At 32.5% G+C, this 16789-nt stretch overlaps 1 protein-coding gene and 1 long non-coding RNA gene across 3 annotated transcripts in view; one reads left to right on the forward strand and one right to left on the reverse strand.

The window, feature by feature from the left end:
* Positions 1-15471, forward strand: part of LOC105857776 (uncharacterized) — a 102397-nt gene extending 86926 nt beyond the window's left edge. Inside the window, exon 4 of the long non-coding RNA XR_012921682.1 lies at positions 15385-15471. This is a non-coding gene — a long non-coding RNA (uncharacterized LOC105857776). The remainder of the gene's footprint in view (positions 1-15384) is intronic.
* The window catches only part of HCN1 (hyperpolarization activated cyclic nucleotide gated potassium channel 1), a 385147-nt gene that overhangs the window by 46049 nt on the left and 322309 nt on the right, over positions 1-16789 (reverse strand). For both annotated transcript variants that reach the window (XM_012740382.2, XM_012740381.2), the window contains one exon: positions 5687-5927. In XM_012740382.2, coding sequence (XP_012595836.1) covers positions 5687-5927 — 241 coding nt within the window. The remainder of the gene's footprint in view (positions 1-5686; positions 5928-16789) is intronic.

Consider the following 16789-nt stretch of genomic DNA (forward strand, 5'->3'; position numbering starts at 1 on the left):
TAACAGCAAAATAACAACAGCAGAATATCTATTTTTTTCAAGTTAACATGGGATATTTATCAAGATTGAGGACCATAAAACACACCTTAGCAAATATAAAATAACAAAAATTGTACAGATTAAATTCTCAAGAATTAAACTAGAAATTGACAACAGAACAATAGCTAGAAAATCTCCAAATATTTAACACACTTCAAATAGCATATGGGTCAAGGAAGAAGTCTCAGAAGTTATTTATAAAAACATTGTGAAATAAAGAAAATTAAAATATAGCAAATTTGTAGGAGGCAGCAAAAGCCAGGTATGGTGGTGCATGCCTATTGTCCAAGCTACTCTGAAGGCTGAGGCAAGAGAATCACTTGAGCCCAGGAGTTAGAGGTTACAGTGAGATGATGCCACTGCATTCTACCCTGATAAAGTTGTTTCCTATACATGTATAGATTAACTATTTGGAAACAACTATACATATATACCAGAATTGAACAATTAAGTAAATTAATGGTAGATGTGGGAACCAAGTATTTTACTGTTAAGTGGAGAATTACCAATAAGCAAGAGAAGGAAGCTAGAATATTCCATGTAGTGGTGGATTAGAGCTGCAAACATTAGTATGAACTTATATTTAACTTAATATAGAAAGAAATGGTTACACATAGACATACACACATACACACAAACACACACAGGTTATTATATACATCTCTCTATTTGTCTATCAATATCTGTGCAGTTAAGATATATAAATCTTTGTTTCGTAAACTTAGAGAGCCTAGAAGTAATGACAGCCAAGCAGTAATGAGCACATCCAGAATTCAAATATTCTCCAATGATAAAATCCAAGGCTCCTTGGATAATGAATGATTCTGAACTAGATGTGAAATATTCAAGATGAGCCAGGAGCATCTTATAGTGCTAAAAAATACGAAAAATCTAAAAAAAAAAAAAAAGAAAAAAGAAAAAGAAAAAGAAAACAATTCTACTCCACAATAATGGAAATATTTCAAAGGGGCCATCTGAAAGAAGTCTCAATGGCCAAAGATTGAATAAAAAATAAATGGGAAAAAGTAGATCAATTTCCCATTCAGAATAATTTCAAACAATTTATGTTAATACTTGGCACATAAGGAGGCAAAGCAATAACCCCCACTCCTTACTTGTGAACTGTGTATAGTGGGTGGCTGTCTTCCAAAGAGTACAATATGGAATAGGAGAGGAAAAAAGTAACTTTACAGTGAAGAAGCCTTTACCACAAGCCAGGTAATTAAGGTTAACATAAACAGTAATACGATGTATTGATAGTATACCCCCCTGATATGATGGGATGAGAATGGCACTTTAAATTTATGGTCTTCCTCCCAAAATACATTACTCCAATTTAATCATGAGAAAACCATCAGACAAATCCCAATTGGGAAGCATTATACAAGGTATCTTACCAGAGTTCCTTAAAACTGTCAACTTCATCAAAAACTAGGAAAGTCCAAGACACTTTAACAACCAAGAGCAGACTGAGAAGACATTACTACTAAATGTAATGTGGTATAATGATGGGATCCTGGGCAGAAAAAAGACATTGAGTAGAGATTGGGAATATCTCAATAAAACATGCATATTACTAAGAACTTTAATAATGTATCAATATTGGTTCATTAATTTTGAAAAATATACCATAGTAATGCAAGATTTTTATATGGTAATTGTCTGTATAATCTTTGCAATAATTTTGTAAATATAAATCCTCTCTAAACTAAAAAGAAATCGAATTTTAAGAGTAAAAAGGTAACTACCGTGTTTCCCTGAAAATAAGACAGGGTCTTATATTTATTTTTCCTCAAGAAGACACCCTAGGGCTTAGTTTCAGGGGATGTGTTACTTTTTTTTTTTTAAGTACAGTACAACAATCTACAGTTATTCAAATATAGTTAAGTCATCTTCTTCTGGAATATCATCATAACTCTCCAAACCCCAAATTTCATGTGACTCTATTTCCTTTAGAACCATTGGCCTCAATTTCTCATGTCGAGCAATAGAGGTCTCATGGGGCAGATGAGAAGGGCTGCTCATCTTGTTTACCGCTCCGCAATGAAATGCATGGGTTGTGCAGATACACTGGGTAGCCATGCCCATCACTAGGTCTTATTTTGGGGATAGGGCTTATATTGCACAAATGCTTAGAAATCCTGCTAGGCCTTATTTTATGGGTAGGTCTTATTTTGGGGGAAACACAGTATATATCTATATCAATATCTCCATATCTATCAATCTATCTAATTTTAAAATTATTTGGAATAATCTTGGCATTTTTAAAAAACATATCAATGTTTGGATTTCAACTCCACTCAATTACATCAGAAAATATAGAGTACAATTTTGTCCCAGGCATCAGTTTTTTAAGCTTCCCAAGAGATTGTGATGTGTACTCAGTATGATGAACAATTGAATTAGATGAACTTAATAATTACGTATAAAGAAATAGAAAATCTGAGTTTCATTAGCTGTAGAATGAAGGAAATCAAATATAAGTGGCTTTATTTGTGAAGGCTATCAACTAACAGCAGATAATACTTCTTTAAGGTTTATTACTCTTTCTAAGAGGTAAACAAAACCTGATATCCAAAGTCATCTAGGGGATCACAAAAATAACCACAATAACAATGAAATTATAGACCGGTATCACTTACAGACAGAGATGCTGCATTATGCTAAAGACATAATATGTCATGAAAAAATAGATTTTATCTCAGAAATTATCTTACCGTTTAACACAAAGACATTCACTGATGTGACTGACTTTACTAGTAGCTTAACCCGCACAAATCTAGGGGGCAAATATTCCATTATCTGTATAAAACCTTAGTCATATCACCAAATATAACCATAAGGTCATTTGAATTCACAAAACATATGTCAACTTCACAAATCCATTTTCAGTGCATAACACTTCCAAAAATTCCCTTCTAAACTTATTTTCTACATATTTCCCACTTCTTCAGAAATTTCCTCATAGACTTTTTCCCCAAACAACTTATCCCCAAACCTGGCCTGTACATGTACAGTTGATCCAAGAATAACATGGTTCCATTATATATGGATTTTCTTCTGTCTCTGCCACCCCTAGGACAGAAAGACCAATTCCTTCTCTTCCTCTTTCTCCTCCTCAGCTTATTCAACGTGAAGACAATGAGGATAAAGACTTTTATGATAATCCACTTCACTTAAAGAACAGTAGATATATTTTCTCTTCTTTATGATTTTCTTAATAACATTTTATTTTCTCTAGTTAAATTCACTATAAGAAAATAGTATATATTGCCGGGCGCGGTGGCTCACGCCTGTAATCCTAGCTCTCTGGGAGGCCGAGGCGGGCGGATTGCTCAAGGTCAGGAGTTCAAAACCAGCCTGAGCAAGAGCGAGACCCCGTCTCTACTATAAATAGAAAGAAACTAATTGGCCAACTGATATATATATAAAAAATTAGCCGGGCATGGTGGCGCATGCCTGTAGTCCCAGCTACTCAGGAGGCTGAGACAGAAGGATCGCTCGAGCCCAGGAGTTTGAGGTTGCTGTGAGCTAGGCTGACGCCACGGCACTCACTCTAGCCTGGGCAACAAAGTGAGACTCTGTCTCAAAAAAAAAAAAAAAAAAAAAATAGTATATAATCTTAATACACACAATACACAAAATATACGTTGATCTGTTATTTATATTATCAGTCACGTTTTCAGTCAATAGTAAGCTATCAGTAAAGGGTCTGGAAGTGAAAAATCATAGCCAGATTTTTGACTGAGTGGGGGTCGGTACCCCTAATTCTTCTGTTATTCCAAGGTTAACTATATTCTTTTGTTTCTTACCCCATCAGATTTCAGTTAGTCTCCTTCTCTCTTTACTTCATTCAAATATTTCTGTGCAGTTTATAAAGTAGATCCTGTAAGCTCTTAGCTTTTCTTAACAAACGTGCACAAAAGGGTAAGGAACTGATGAGACAACACAGAATAATTCTAACAAGGAAGAAGACTGGGAAGAAATGAGAAGCTAGAAACTTGAAAATTGTCCTTAATGGTTGAGCAGAAAAACAAATAAGTTAATTAATTTGAGTTAGTATGTTTTACTCAGCTGTAACAGATTAATGGATAATAATCTCATGGTTATTTTGATAACTTTTTTTAAAAACAGCACTTAATAAATTTCAAAACCTTTCTTACTATATGTATCTTAGCTGTGACTGAAGAAAAAATTTTAAACTCAACATTTTACTAAAGAAACATTTCAAAGTTTTATAGAAATGATGAAATATATTAATGATTGTGAAAAAATTATCTCTTTTGTGGAAAACTATAGACACCTCATACTATACTCACAAATATACTTTGAATGAATTAATACTAAAACAAAAATGTAATAAAATATGTACAATAATAAAATATAGTAAATTATAATGACAAAGTAGTAATGATGAAATGTAGTAAAACTAAACAAAATAGAGGAAATAAAAAAGCACTTCTATAATTTTTCAGTGTACAAAACCTACTTAAGAAATATAAAATCCTTAATATCTTAAGGAAAAGATTGACAGATTAAGACAATGACAATCAGGATCAAAATGATAAAATATAACATGAAAATATTTAGGAAAGAAACAACAATCTTGGAGTAAATAGTAACAACATATATGAAAATATTTTAGGAACATTACCACAATTTAGATTTAAAAAGATAACATAGTAGAACAATATGTGAAGAATAGGAACATAAAAATAAATATAAATGATTAATAAATCTATGAATAAATGTCTCAACTTCACTAGTAATAACAGAAATGTAAACTAAACAATAAATGAATGCTATATTTGCTTAGTAAGAGGATAAAACTAAAACTCATTTTGCAAAGCAAAATGTTTGTTATCAAAGAAATAATTTAGTGTTATTTAAGTGTAAAAATATCCATAGTCTTTGACCTAATAATAAAATTCCTAGGCAATTTTTGTACACGTGTACAAATATAAATATATATCTTATTTTAGTTTAAAAGTTGGAAGCAATACAAATTTTCAGAATTTTTAGCAAGGTAAACTACTATCTAGCTAGAGGCTACATTTCTGTCTTCCTTAGAGCTGGCTGTGACCCATTATACATATAATGGGCAATCATGTGAATAGCAGTGCTTTTGGCAATTTCTGGGAACATATTTAAAAAGAAGCAGCTAAGTTTTCATTTCTTCTGCTTTCTCTGCTCCATCACAGGCCAAATCAAAATGTAGTGGAGAAGAATTGGTTCCTTTCATATAGACAGAAAAAACAAACAAACAAAAAAAACACCTAAACAACAAAATAAAACACTACAGTGGATGGATGGAATCTGGGTTCATGAAAACTGTTCGAGAGAAAGGCCACCAACACCTTTGGGACTTTTGTGTGAAAGAAAAACCATACATTCCATCTATTTCAAGCCATAGTTATTTGGGTCCATTTAGAGGTTGCAACAATACCCCAACCAACGTAGTAGTAAATGCACATGCATTGAACTTGTGACTCTGAAATATGAAAATATGCCATTATAGAGACTTTTATCAGAATTCAAATACAAGTTCACATTCAAAACCAACAAATCAATATTCTGACATCTCCAAAACTCAGATAAAGAAACATATCTCAAGATGAAATCTAAGTTATATTTCTTTTTTACTAACCTCCAAAGTAAGAGCCATCTGTCAGCTTCATTTCTTTACTGGATTTTGTAATGACACCAGCAACACCATGTTGAATAAAATACATTTTTTTACCCACAGCTCCTTCTCGTATGATATAATCTCCGGGTTGAAACACTTCAAATCTCAATTTGCTCAGCATGGCAGTCACAAAATTGGGATCCGCATTAGCAAAAAGTGGCATTGTAGCCACCAGTTTCCGACAGTTGAAGTTGACTATCTCCTAAACAAGAATGAACAAATATCACAAGAGATGTTAATCACATCTGGAAGAACAACATGTGCTAAATTTTAAAAATAATATATAATATATATATATATTTGCATAACATTGCAACTTAAATTTGGATCCCAAAATATACAGGTTCTAATAATTCACATATCTCAACAAAGTCAGAGATTATGGTTTACTTTTGTGTTGAGATTTTGTATTCCCTGCACCTAGTGTAGTATAAGAACATTTCTAGGGTCAGGCCAATTCTAAGTTAGAAGATCTGCATGTTTGATTTTATTCTGTAGATTCTGGTCCAGATTAGACATATTGTTACTTATCTGGATAAAAATAGGAATGTGTGATGAAACATTTTTAATCATGTAAGTCAGTTATGAGACACAGAATAGACAGTGGGAATCTACATTTTACCATAATTCTATTTCTCAGCAATTTCTATACCAATGAACCTCCCTCCTCAAAAAAGAACCAAAATGTTGGGAATGCATTTATGATATTGTTTAGGAGGCATAGAAATGGGTCACCTCTGATAAAAGGTGGAAAGAAGGCAAAAAGAAATGGAGGTATTAACAGCTTCTGAGAACTGAATCGTCTACCTCAGGGAAATGTGTTATACAAACTCCTCGATTCCAAGACTGACAAACAAGCTTTCTATGATCTTCCTTCATAAAATTACCTGATATGACCCCAGGATAGATTAAAAATTCCAGCTCAACAATACCTTTTGAGTTCAGCAGAGCAGAAGAGTGTCTCTAATAGTGGAACTTCATGGAAAATGATAAAATACTGAAAAATGAGCTACAATAATCAGAAAGTGAACATAGCGGCAAAGACAAGAGAAAGATATAACAGGTGGTACTTTGTGCTGCATTATCTAAGCCCACATAATGAACAGTTGATTCCATGATTGGCTATATCTAGGGCAATCTGTTATCAGTTTTAGCTAGTGTGTGGGGTGTGGGGCTATAACAATGCTCAGCAAGTACTATGTTCTCAATATATATGCATGCATATTAAGAAATGAAGGAAGGAAGGAAGGAAGGAAGGAAGGAAGGAAGGAAGGAAGGAAGGAAGGAAGGAAGGAAGGAAGGGGAAGTTATACTTGTGAAAAAAAGTACTGATAAAGACTAATTTTATTCTTGTTAGGAGCTGGTTATTTCTAACTCTTAGAATGCTTTCTCAAATGGCTTGAGAAATAAGTCTTATATATTAAAAAAAATAGTTTTTTTATTATTCAAAAGACTCCTATACAAAAACCACAGGGAGATAAAAGGTGAAGCAAAGTTAAAACAAGACTGAAATATGCCATTAAAATCACAAGAGTTGTTGAGAGTCAATGATTTCACATATAAAATGACACAGAATAATTATGTGTAGGAAATTGAAAATAACTCAGATTGCAGAGGAAATAAATTTTCAAACAAAAATAATAAAATAAAGAGAGAATCCTTCTCTGGTTCCATAGAGCAACCTAAGCAAAAAGAACAAATTGACAGGCACCAATCTAAGAGACTTCAAGCTATACTACAAGGCTATAGTAATTAATACAGCATAGCACTAGCATAAAAACAGAGACATTGACCAATGGAACAGGTATAAAACCATCATCATATTGCCATCTGATCTTTGACAAAGCAGACAAAAACATACACTGGGGAAAATAATTCTTATTAAATAAATGGTGCTGGGAAAATTGGATAGCCACATGTAGAAGACTGAAACAAGACCCACACCTTTCACCTCTCACAAAAATCAACTCACGCTGGGTGACAGACTTGAACCTTAGGTGTGAAACTATTAGAATTCTAGAGGAAAATGTTGGAAATACTCTGATAACTAGAATCTATATAGAATTCAGGAAAATCAGTAAGAAAAAAATCAAACAACCCAATTAAGGAGTGGGGAAGGGACATAAACAGAAACTTTTCAGAAGACAGACCAATGACCAACAAAAGTATGAAAAAATGCTCAACATCTCTAATCATCAGGGAAATGCAAATCAAAACCACAATGGGATATCACTTAACTCCAGTGAGAATGTCTTTTATCAAAAAGTCCCCAAACAAAAAGGATTAGTGTGGATACAGAGAGATAGGAACACTCCTACACTGCTGGTGGAACTACAAACTAGTACAACCACTATGAAAAGTAATATGGAGAGACCTCAAAGAGATACAGGTAGAACTACATTTGATCCAGCAATCCCATTACTGGGCATCTACTGAAAGAAAAAAAAGACATTCTATAAAAAACACATCTGCACTTGAATGTTCACAGCAGCACAACTCACAATTGCAAAGATGTGTAAACAACCCAAGTGCCCATCAAGTACTCCTGTAATATTCTGAAATTAAAAATAAATAAATAAATAGCCTAAAACAGGAAAAAGAAAAAAAGAGAGAATCCTTTCATTTATGTTCCTTGATATCAACTATGCAAAATTTTCGCTTACTATTCTCTCACCTTTTATTTTAGAAAATAATTGGAAGTATATTTTATAAGAAATTAAACTGATCTTTATTTATATGAATAACATTTTTTATGATGCGTTGAATACTTAGGCACATCCATTAGACCTGCCTTTCGCATAACACTGCAGGGATAATTTAATATTATTGTTATTGTTTGAAGGAATCCATTAATTTTTCTTCTCTTTATGGGACTTTTACTTCCACATGAATACCATCTGATTAAAACTGTAAATTCTAACAAATATATGATAGGGAAAGATGTAATGAGATAGAACCTTCTTGACCTCAAAAAGCCTTTCATCCTCCTGTGAAATTTACTTGTTTTGAGGATATATATTTAGTAGAAACAACCATGTGAGTCTACAGTGAAGCAAAACTTTTAAAAGATCTCCATCCATCACATTTCCTTATAGCACATTTTCTTAGAGAAAACATACTCAATGACGTTATTAATATCTCTCCATAAGTAAAATAAGACTTTTAGAGATCCTACTCTATTAATCATGATATAACACATTGAATTAAATAAAACCCATTTTTTATTCTTTTTTTTCATTTCAAAATATTATGGAGGTACAAACACTTTGGTTACATGTATTGCCTTTGTATTGCCCGAGTCAGAGCTGCAAGTATGCCCATCCCCAAGACTGTGCGTGCCACCCCCATTAGATGTAAATTTACCCATCCTCTTCTCCCTCCCACTTGCCCAACACCTGATGAATGTCACTTCCACATGTGCACATAACTGTTGATCAATTAGTACCAATTTAATGGTGAGCACATGTGGTGCTTATTTTTCCATTCTTTGATACATCAGTTCGAAGAATGGGCTCCAGCTCCAACCGGGATATTATAAGAGATACTAGTTCACTGTTATTTTTATGGCTGAGTAGTACTAATATTTCTATTCCCTTTCCAGATTATTTATGTCAGTTTTTATAATTAACTCTTTTATCAAAATATGTAACCTGAGTTTGGAGTATTGTCTACATGAAATAAATTGAGGAACGCTTACTTGCTAAGGGAAGCAACACATGGTCCTGACCTCAATAATATGGTACTCCAAATTACTAAGCTTACTATTGGAAATTTAGGGAAAAAAAGTGTAATTACTTCTTTTCTGGAGCGTTTTATAGTACCAGAAAGTATGGGAGTACTAAAAGCAAGCAAGCAAAAAATACCAACTAAAACGTAAAACCCCCAAATACAACATTCACATTGATGAGAATATTTCAAAGGGACATAGGGGCCAACTGAAAGAGCTGCCAATGATCAAACAAAGCTGGAACAATCTGAGCAAAAACAAATAAATAATGTATTGGGTTAAACTCAACGTATAAAATAAATAACCAACAGCAAATATGAATGTAAATGAATGACTGCATAAATTAATAAGTAGAGAATAGATAAATCTCCTTTTTAATTCCAAATAATTGCAAATATTTCATATAAATACTACCCTCTTAAGAAGGTAGTTCCCCACCTTTCAAGGGTGTGGCAAGCATAGTGACTTTCTTCAAAGAGTACAATAAGGAAAGAGAGGAAAAGAGTAACTTTCAGTGGAGAAACATGACAAACACCACCTCAAGTCAGGTGATCAACGTTAACATCAACAGTAATAAATCATATTGACAACATGTACCCTTGAGAGGATGTGATGAGAAGGGCATTTTACTTCTGTAGTGCTCTTACTCCAAACCCGTAAGCCCAGTTTAATCATTACAAAAACATCAGAAAACCCAAATTGAGGGATATTCTACACAATATTTGATCAGCATGCCTCAAAACTGTCAAGGATGAAACTTTTTTAAAAAAGAAAATAAATAAATAGAAAAAAACTGTCAAGGCCATCAAAACCAAAAATTCTGAGGAAGCTGTCACAGCCAAGAGGAGACTAGGGAGACTTGATGACTAAATATAATGTGGCATCCTGGATGGGATTTTGGGACTTTAAAGTAAAAACTAAGAAAATCCAAATAATCTCTAGACTTAAGGTAATAACAGTGCATCAACACTGGTCACAACAATAGTTATTACAAATGTACCATATAAGATACTAAAAATAGAAGAAATTGAGTGTGAGGTATTTGGAAACTCTCCATACTATCTTTGCAACTTTTTTGCAAATCTAAAACTATTCTAAAATAAAAAGCTTATTAAGGATGTAATTACTACTTTATAGTTCTAAAAAGATATGTGACATCTTGTCATAGTATTTAAAGCACATTTTCTTTAACTGATTTAAAGTAAGGCAAAATGATCTTCTTGTAAATATTTGAAAACAATTATAGTGCAGTCTGTTGATCAATATCAGGCCTAAAATGTGTCTGTTTCTACTGCTCTGGAGTTCATAACTCTACTCTATCAATACTAACACAAAATTGTGTATATCTCTCTTATATTTTTCAATCTCAGGTATATATTTCCATCAAGTTTATATTTACAAATACAATAATCTACAATTAACTTAAAGTGTGAAATATATTTATTCCATTAAAGGCACCAAAAAGGAGGGAGAAACAGAAATGTTGTTGCAAAGAAATTTATCTGTGAAAGTAATATTATTGCATAACTTATATAGCATCAGTAGAGTTTTTATTTTCATAAATTTTAAGTTGCCAACTAGCCAAAAATGGATTTTACATGTTACTGTTTAAAATATGCTGATTTACTTTCTTCCTACATTTGAAAATTAACTCATTAGAAAGTTAATTTAAACATCTGAGGTGATTAATGATTTTGTTAATATTTTATTTTTTTTAAATAAATCATAATAAATATTTGGTAAACATGCATAAATAACATAATTTTGAAATTATACAGCATTAAGTTCAACAGAGTAGACTTGTTGCTTTACTGTTGATAACTATGACATAAGTGTCATGATCCAAAAAGGATATGCCACACTTAAAGGGAATGGTTCAATATAGAAGCGTTGGCTGAATAAATGCCAAGAATGTGATTTCCGTAATATTCTTTGCACAAGGTGTCTCACAGGAAAATGCATGGGACTGTAGCACCATTTATTCATTTGAGAAAAGCTCAGACAGGGTAGTAATTGCAGAGGAGGAACAATGGTCACCTTGGCACCTGGAGGGCATTGTCTTTCTCAGAGTTCACCAACAGCTTTCTCAAATTCCTAACCGGGAGCTAAACGCTGAGCAGCTAAGTAAATAAGCCCAGATGGGTTGGAAAATGCTACAAATGTTTCCCTCCAATATTTCAAGTTAGAAACAATCTTTGTTTTCAAGAAGATTCTGAGTTGAAACCCAAGGTGTAAGCATATTTGTATTAGCTGAGAAGATTATATGAAATAAAAATGTTAATGCCTGTTTTTTTTCTGGAATCTGCCATTCAACCAAACTGGAATGGTTATTTCAGCCTTCTAAAACATTCTTTTCTCTCTCTCTCTCTTTCTCTCTCTCTCTCTCACTTTCTCTTTCTCTCTTTGTAAAGCTTTTCATTATCTAATATCATCTCTAGGATGCCTTCATTTTAAAAATAGTAACCTTGCTAAAGGTTAATGCTAAGATTTTAAATCAACTTTTAAACATTAAAAAAACAGTACAATAAAATATCAAACAATAAAGTTTGATGTATTTGATCTTATTTTGACATGATGTCAGGTCATTTTAGACATGTAAGTCTTTAATTCATCAGTTCTTCCCGTTATTTTTGCTAAAGTATGACAGGAATGTTCATTGTTTGGTCACAGTGTGGCGAATCTTTTTAAAAATTAAGATACAGCATAGATAAAGTTCACAAATCTTAAGTGTATACAAATCTTAAGTCGCTTTTTAAACAAATATATGCACCACTATAACCATCTAGCTACAGATATAGAACATTTCTAAAAAGATTCCTTTTGCCCCTTCCCTGTCAACCCAGAGTCTAGATATTCCCTGATTTCTATCACTATAGATGAGTTTTACTTGTTCTTGAAATTAATATAATAAAATCACATACTCTGTTGTCTTTTATAACTTGCTTGTTTTGCTTGCCAATATGTCAATGTGAGTCACCCATGTTGTATAGCAGATGATTATTTTTAAGACTTTCTTAATTGAAATATAGCCTATATTTTATTGAAACATAATATACCACAATTTATTAATCCCTTTCACTTTTCATGACATTTGGGTTGTTTCCAGTTTTAGGCTAATAAAATAAAACGGTTATGAACATTCTTGAAGCACCTTATGCACTTATTTCTCTTGAGTTTGTAACTTACATTGGAATTTCTGAGTAATAGAGTAAGAAAATATTCAACTTCAGTAGATACTGCCAAAAGTTTTTCTAGATGATTGGATTATTTTTCTCTCATTCCAGTAACATGTGAAGGTCCAGTTATCCCATATGCTTGGCAAAATTTGATTTTATCACTCTTAAACTTTCACTACTGGTGGGTATGTAGAGATATCCAATTTTCTTTTTTTTTTGCTTTTGTGTTTTTTTTTTTTTTCCTCATTGTAGCTTCAATTTGAATATCCCCAGGAGTGCCCTATTATGCACATTTCCTAAGCTTTGTGGTCAGATGAATATTCTGTTTTGTGAAGTGCTCAGGGAAGAATTTTCCTCTTTTTCCTAGTAGGAGTTCTTTTTATACTCTTAACATAAATTCTCTTTTGGGATATGCACTGCAAATACCTTCTCCCCATCTGTGGCTTGGCTTTTCATTCTTAGTGGTATCTTTTATTGTAATTGTTTCGTTGGTAATTTGTTTCTTAGTTTGTTTAGGTTTATAACTATGAGAAAATATGGGATATGATATACTCAGATTGCCTTTAGAAGGATTTATGCTAATCATAAATCTGTACTTTGGAAACATACATACTCTGAGACCCTAAGAAAGTTTAAGCAATATTTTACTTGGTTATAATAAAAAAGAACAGCAATACTTTCCTTCTAACCCTATAATTCTACATTTATAACTTAAAGATCACTATGTAAAGTTCCATTTTGTAAAACATCTAATTCTGCTCCATTCTACAACATTATTATTATTCTAAACAGTATATTTCTAAAAAGTTATAAGCATGGTAGCTCTAAATATAATTACCGTCATTACACAAATGAATCACAGAGTAATCTTAACAAAACAGAGCTGCTGTTACATTGCTAAATTTCTATACTCAAACACGTCCCATATTTTTATATTTTTAGGCTGTACAGAGCTCATAAGAGCTTCCTTCTAAGAACTTGTATCAGACAGACATTCAAAAGGCATCTAGACCTGTAGACTTCTATACTTACTTTAGAAACATACACACACACACATCTATATCAGTGACAATTCATCACTCTAGAACATCCTATTAAAAGTGCTCCTGATTTTGTCCCATTTTTTCTTTCAATTCAGTAGCTTGGATTAGCTACAATCAAAACAGCAGTTGTATGTGTTTAGGTGTTTCTTTAAGGCAGGGATAATTCTAAGAATAAATGTAATAAAAAGAAGAGTGAACATTTATTGAGTTCTTGCTGAGTTTTTGGTATTTCTCTAAATGTTTTACAAATATTTATTTTATCCTCACAACAATCCTATGTCTTATGGCAGAATTACTGCCCCATTTTCTGGGAGATGTTATGTAATCTGCCAATGATCATACACTTGCAAGAGGGAGGACTATGGTGTGTTGGGCAGCCAGCCTCTCTAACTTGGGGTTTTCATGGATTCTGAGAGGCCACCTTAACATTTGCATATATCTAAAATAATCATAAACTCTAAAGATTTATATATCAACCATAAATTTGTTCTTTTGAATTATATACATTTTGAAAGACTGACATGGACATTGGTTGATTGTCAGACAGCAAACTGATGGTTATACACTTGGCTCTTTTTATTTACCTCAGAGCAAAGGTTTTTAAAAATCTGAATCCAAATGCCTTTATACTGGCATGTATGTTCCAGTTTGCCACAGTTTTTAAAACAGCACCTGTATTTAATATCTTGCTATTTACTACAGTTAGTAGATCTGATCTTCTTAAAGCAATGGAATTTGAGGTTTTTGGACTATAAAGCAAAGAACTGAAAGGAAGAGAAGGAGACCAGTATTTATTGTTGTGGTTTGTGGGAGGTTCATGTCTTCTGTAGCAGGGGACAGTGTCAACAGACAGAAAACCCTCTTCGTGCTTATCAATGTCTGTTCCTTATTTCTCCCTTACAAGGAAATATTTCTGGCCATCAATGGTATCTCTAGTTCTACCTGCAAAGCCCCCAAAGGAACACTGTAATTTAATGTAAGTTAGCAATGTAGAAAGAAAAAAGAAGGGAACAAGATTTATTAAGCCCCCATTTTGAGTTAGTCACTTCACATATTATATCTCATTTATTCCCAGGGGACAATGGCCTAGGAATAAATGAATTTGGTTATATTTCCCCACATATACAGAAGAAAAAAGTGATACTTAGGGAGATGAAATGTATTGTCCATACTCCAGAGCCAGAATATGTCTAGAGAAACTAACTCTCTGTTCACTCAAACCCACCATGGGGACTTCTTAGCAGCTAAAATTAACCCACACTTTTCTATTTTGCAATTGTTTATGTTTTAGAATTAAAAGAAGAGTGACTTTTAGTATCTTAAAAGCTTTTTAATCTAAACTTTTACCCACTTGAGACTAACATCTATTGCTTTTGGGGGCTTTTTTTTTTTTGCTTGTTTTTTTTTTTTTAGATTATGTTCATTTTTAAGCAATTAGAGTGTGACATTTTATGCAGTATGCATATTTTCACAGAGATTACTTAATGACAATATATTTACTCTTATGAGATTCTTTAAACATACATGGGTCTAGTCTAAAAAATATACACAAAGAACCTTGTTTTGTAATATTATATATAATTCAAAGTTTGCTATACAAACATAGCTGCTTTCACAATAGTGAAAATATTTGCAAAGTAAGAAAAATATTTATCTTATGTGCAAAACTAACTTAACATCATTTTTAATTGTCAATATTCATTTATATGGCAGGCAAATAAGAAGCATTTCCTCTGTGCCTCATCAGATAATTAGTGTAAAAGGTAAATATGGAAGAAAACAAGTGAGATACTGAAGCATAACTAAAAGATTCAGAATGGTATTGGTAAATAAGCATCCTGGTCCACATGAACTCATTTCCTTTAATAACTTCATTAAATAGTCACAAATGATGTAAAGGAACAATGAGTCTTTGTAGATGGATCTATACAACAATTAATTTTTAAAAAGTAAGAATTGTAAACATGAGGCTAAATGACACTTAATAAGAGTATTAATGGGCTTCAGTTGGCTGCACTGAACCTGATGAAATTATATGCAAATAAGTGTACACTGTGAATGTGTCTTATGTGAAACAGCAGCTTTCACTAAATTTTCAAAGGGGCCATTATTAGAAATAGGGTAAGTACCACTGGTCCAAATGCACTATAATGACCATGATTATGATGATTACTAACATTTACTAACTGCTTCGTGTTTTCTCATTTAATTATGATAACAACCCAATGAAATACAGGTTGAATATCCCTTATCCAAAATGCTTGGGACCAGTAGTGTTTCAGATTTCAGACTTTTAGGATTTTGTAATATTTGCATATGTATAATGAGATGGCTTAGGGATGGTACTCGAATCTATGAAATTCATTTCTGTTTTATGTATACCACATACATATGGCATGGAGGTAATTTTATACAAGTTTTTAAATAATTTTGTGCATAAAACAAAGTTTTGACTGCAACCCTGTCACGTGAGGTGTGGTGTGAAATTTTTCCACATGTGGCATGTCAGTAAAGTCAGAAAGTTTCAGATTTTGGAGCATTTTGAATTTTGGATTTTCATATTATGGATGCTTGACCTGTACTTATATTATTAACTCAACCTTAAAGATGAGCCTATTAAGTCTGAAAGTGGTTGTTATTTGACAAAAATCACAGTGTGTAGGAAGTGAAGCTTACTAATACGTAAAGTTATACAGTCTGTTCCTAGAGCTATGTTGTCTAATATGGTAGTCACTAGCTATGTGGGGTTATTGTGCACTTGATATGTGGCTACTGTGATAAGAAACTGAATTTTTAATTTATTTAATTTTAACACATTTAAGTTTAAAGTTAAAAACTGATGCTCAGTTCAGGTTTTAGAAAATATTAAATCATATTTGGAAAATCTTGGACAGGTAGATATATTTTTTCAACTGTGAGCTTTATAAAATCTACATATAGATTAGGTATTTCAGAGAAAAATTTAGCATCCAGATCAAGATGTACTATATGTACAAAAATACACACCAGATTTGAAGAATAAAAAAAGAATGTAAACCCTCTTATTAATGATGTTTTTATATTGTGTGCAGGTTGAAGTTATAACATTTTGGATATATTTAGTTAACAATATTTATTA

The sequence above is a fragment of the Microcebus murinus genome, chromosome 11 (genome assembly GCF_040939455.1).
Source record: "Microcebus murinus isolate Inina chromosome 11, M.murinus_Inina_mat1.0, whole genome shotgun sequence".
In the NCBI taxonomy this organism is placed as follows: Eukaryota; Metazoa; Chordata; class Mammalia; order Primates; family Cheirogaleidae; genus Microcebus; species Microcebus murinus.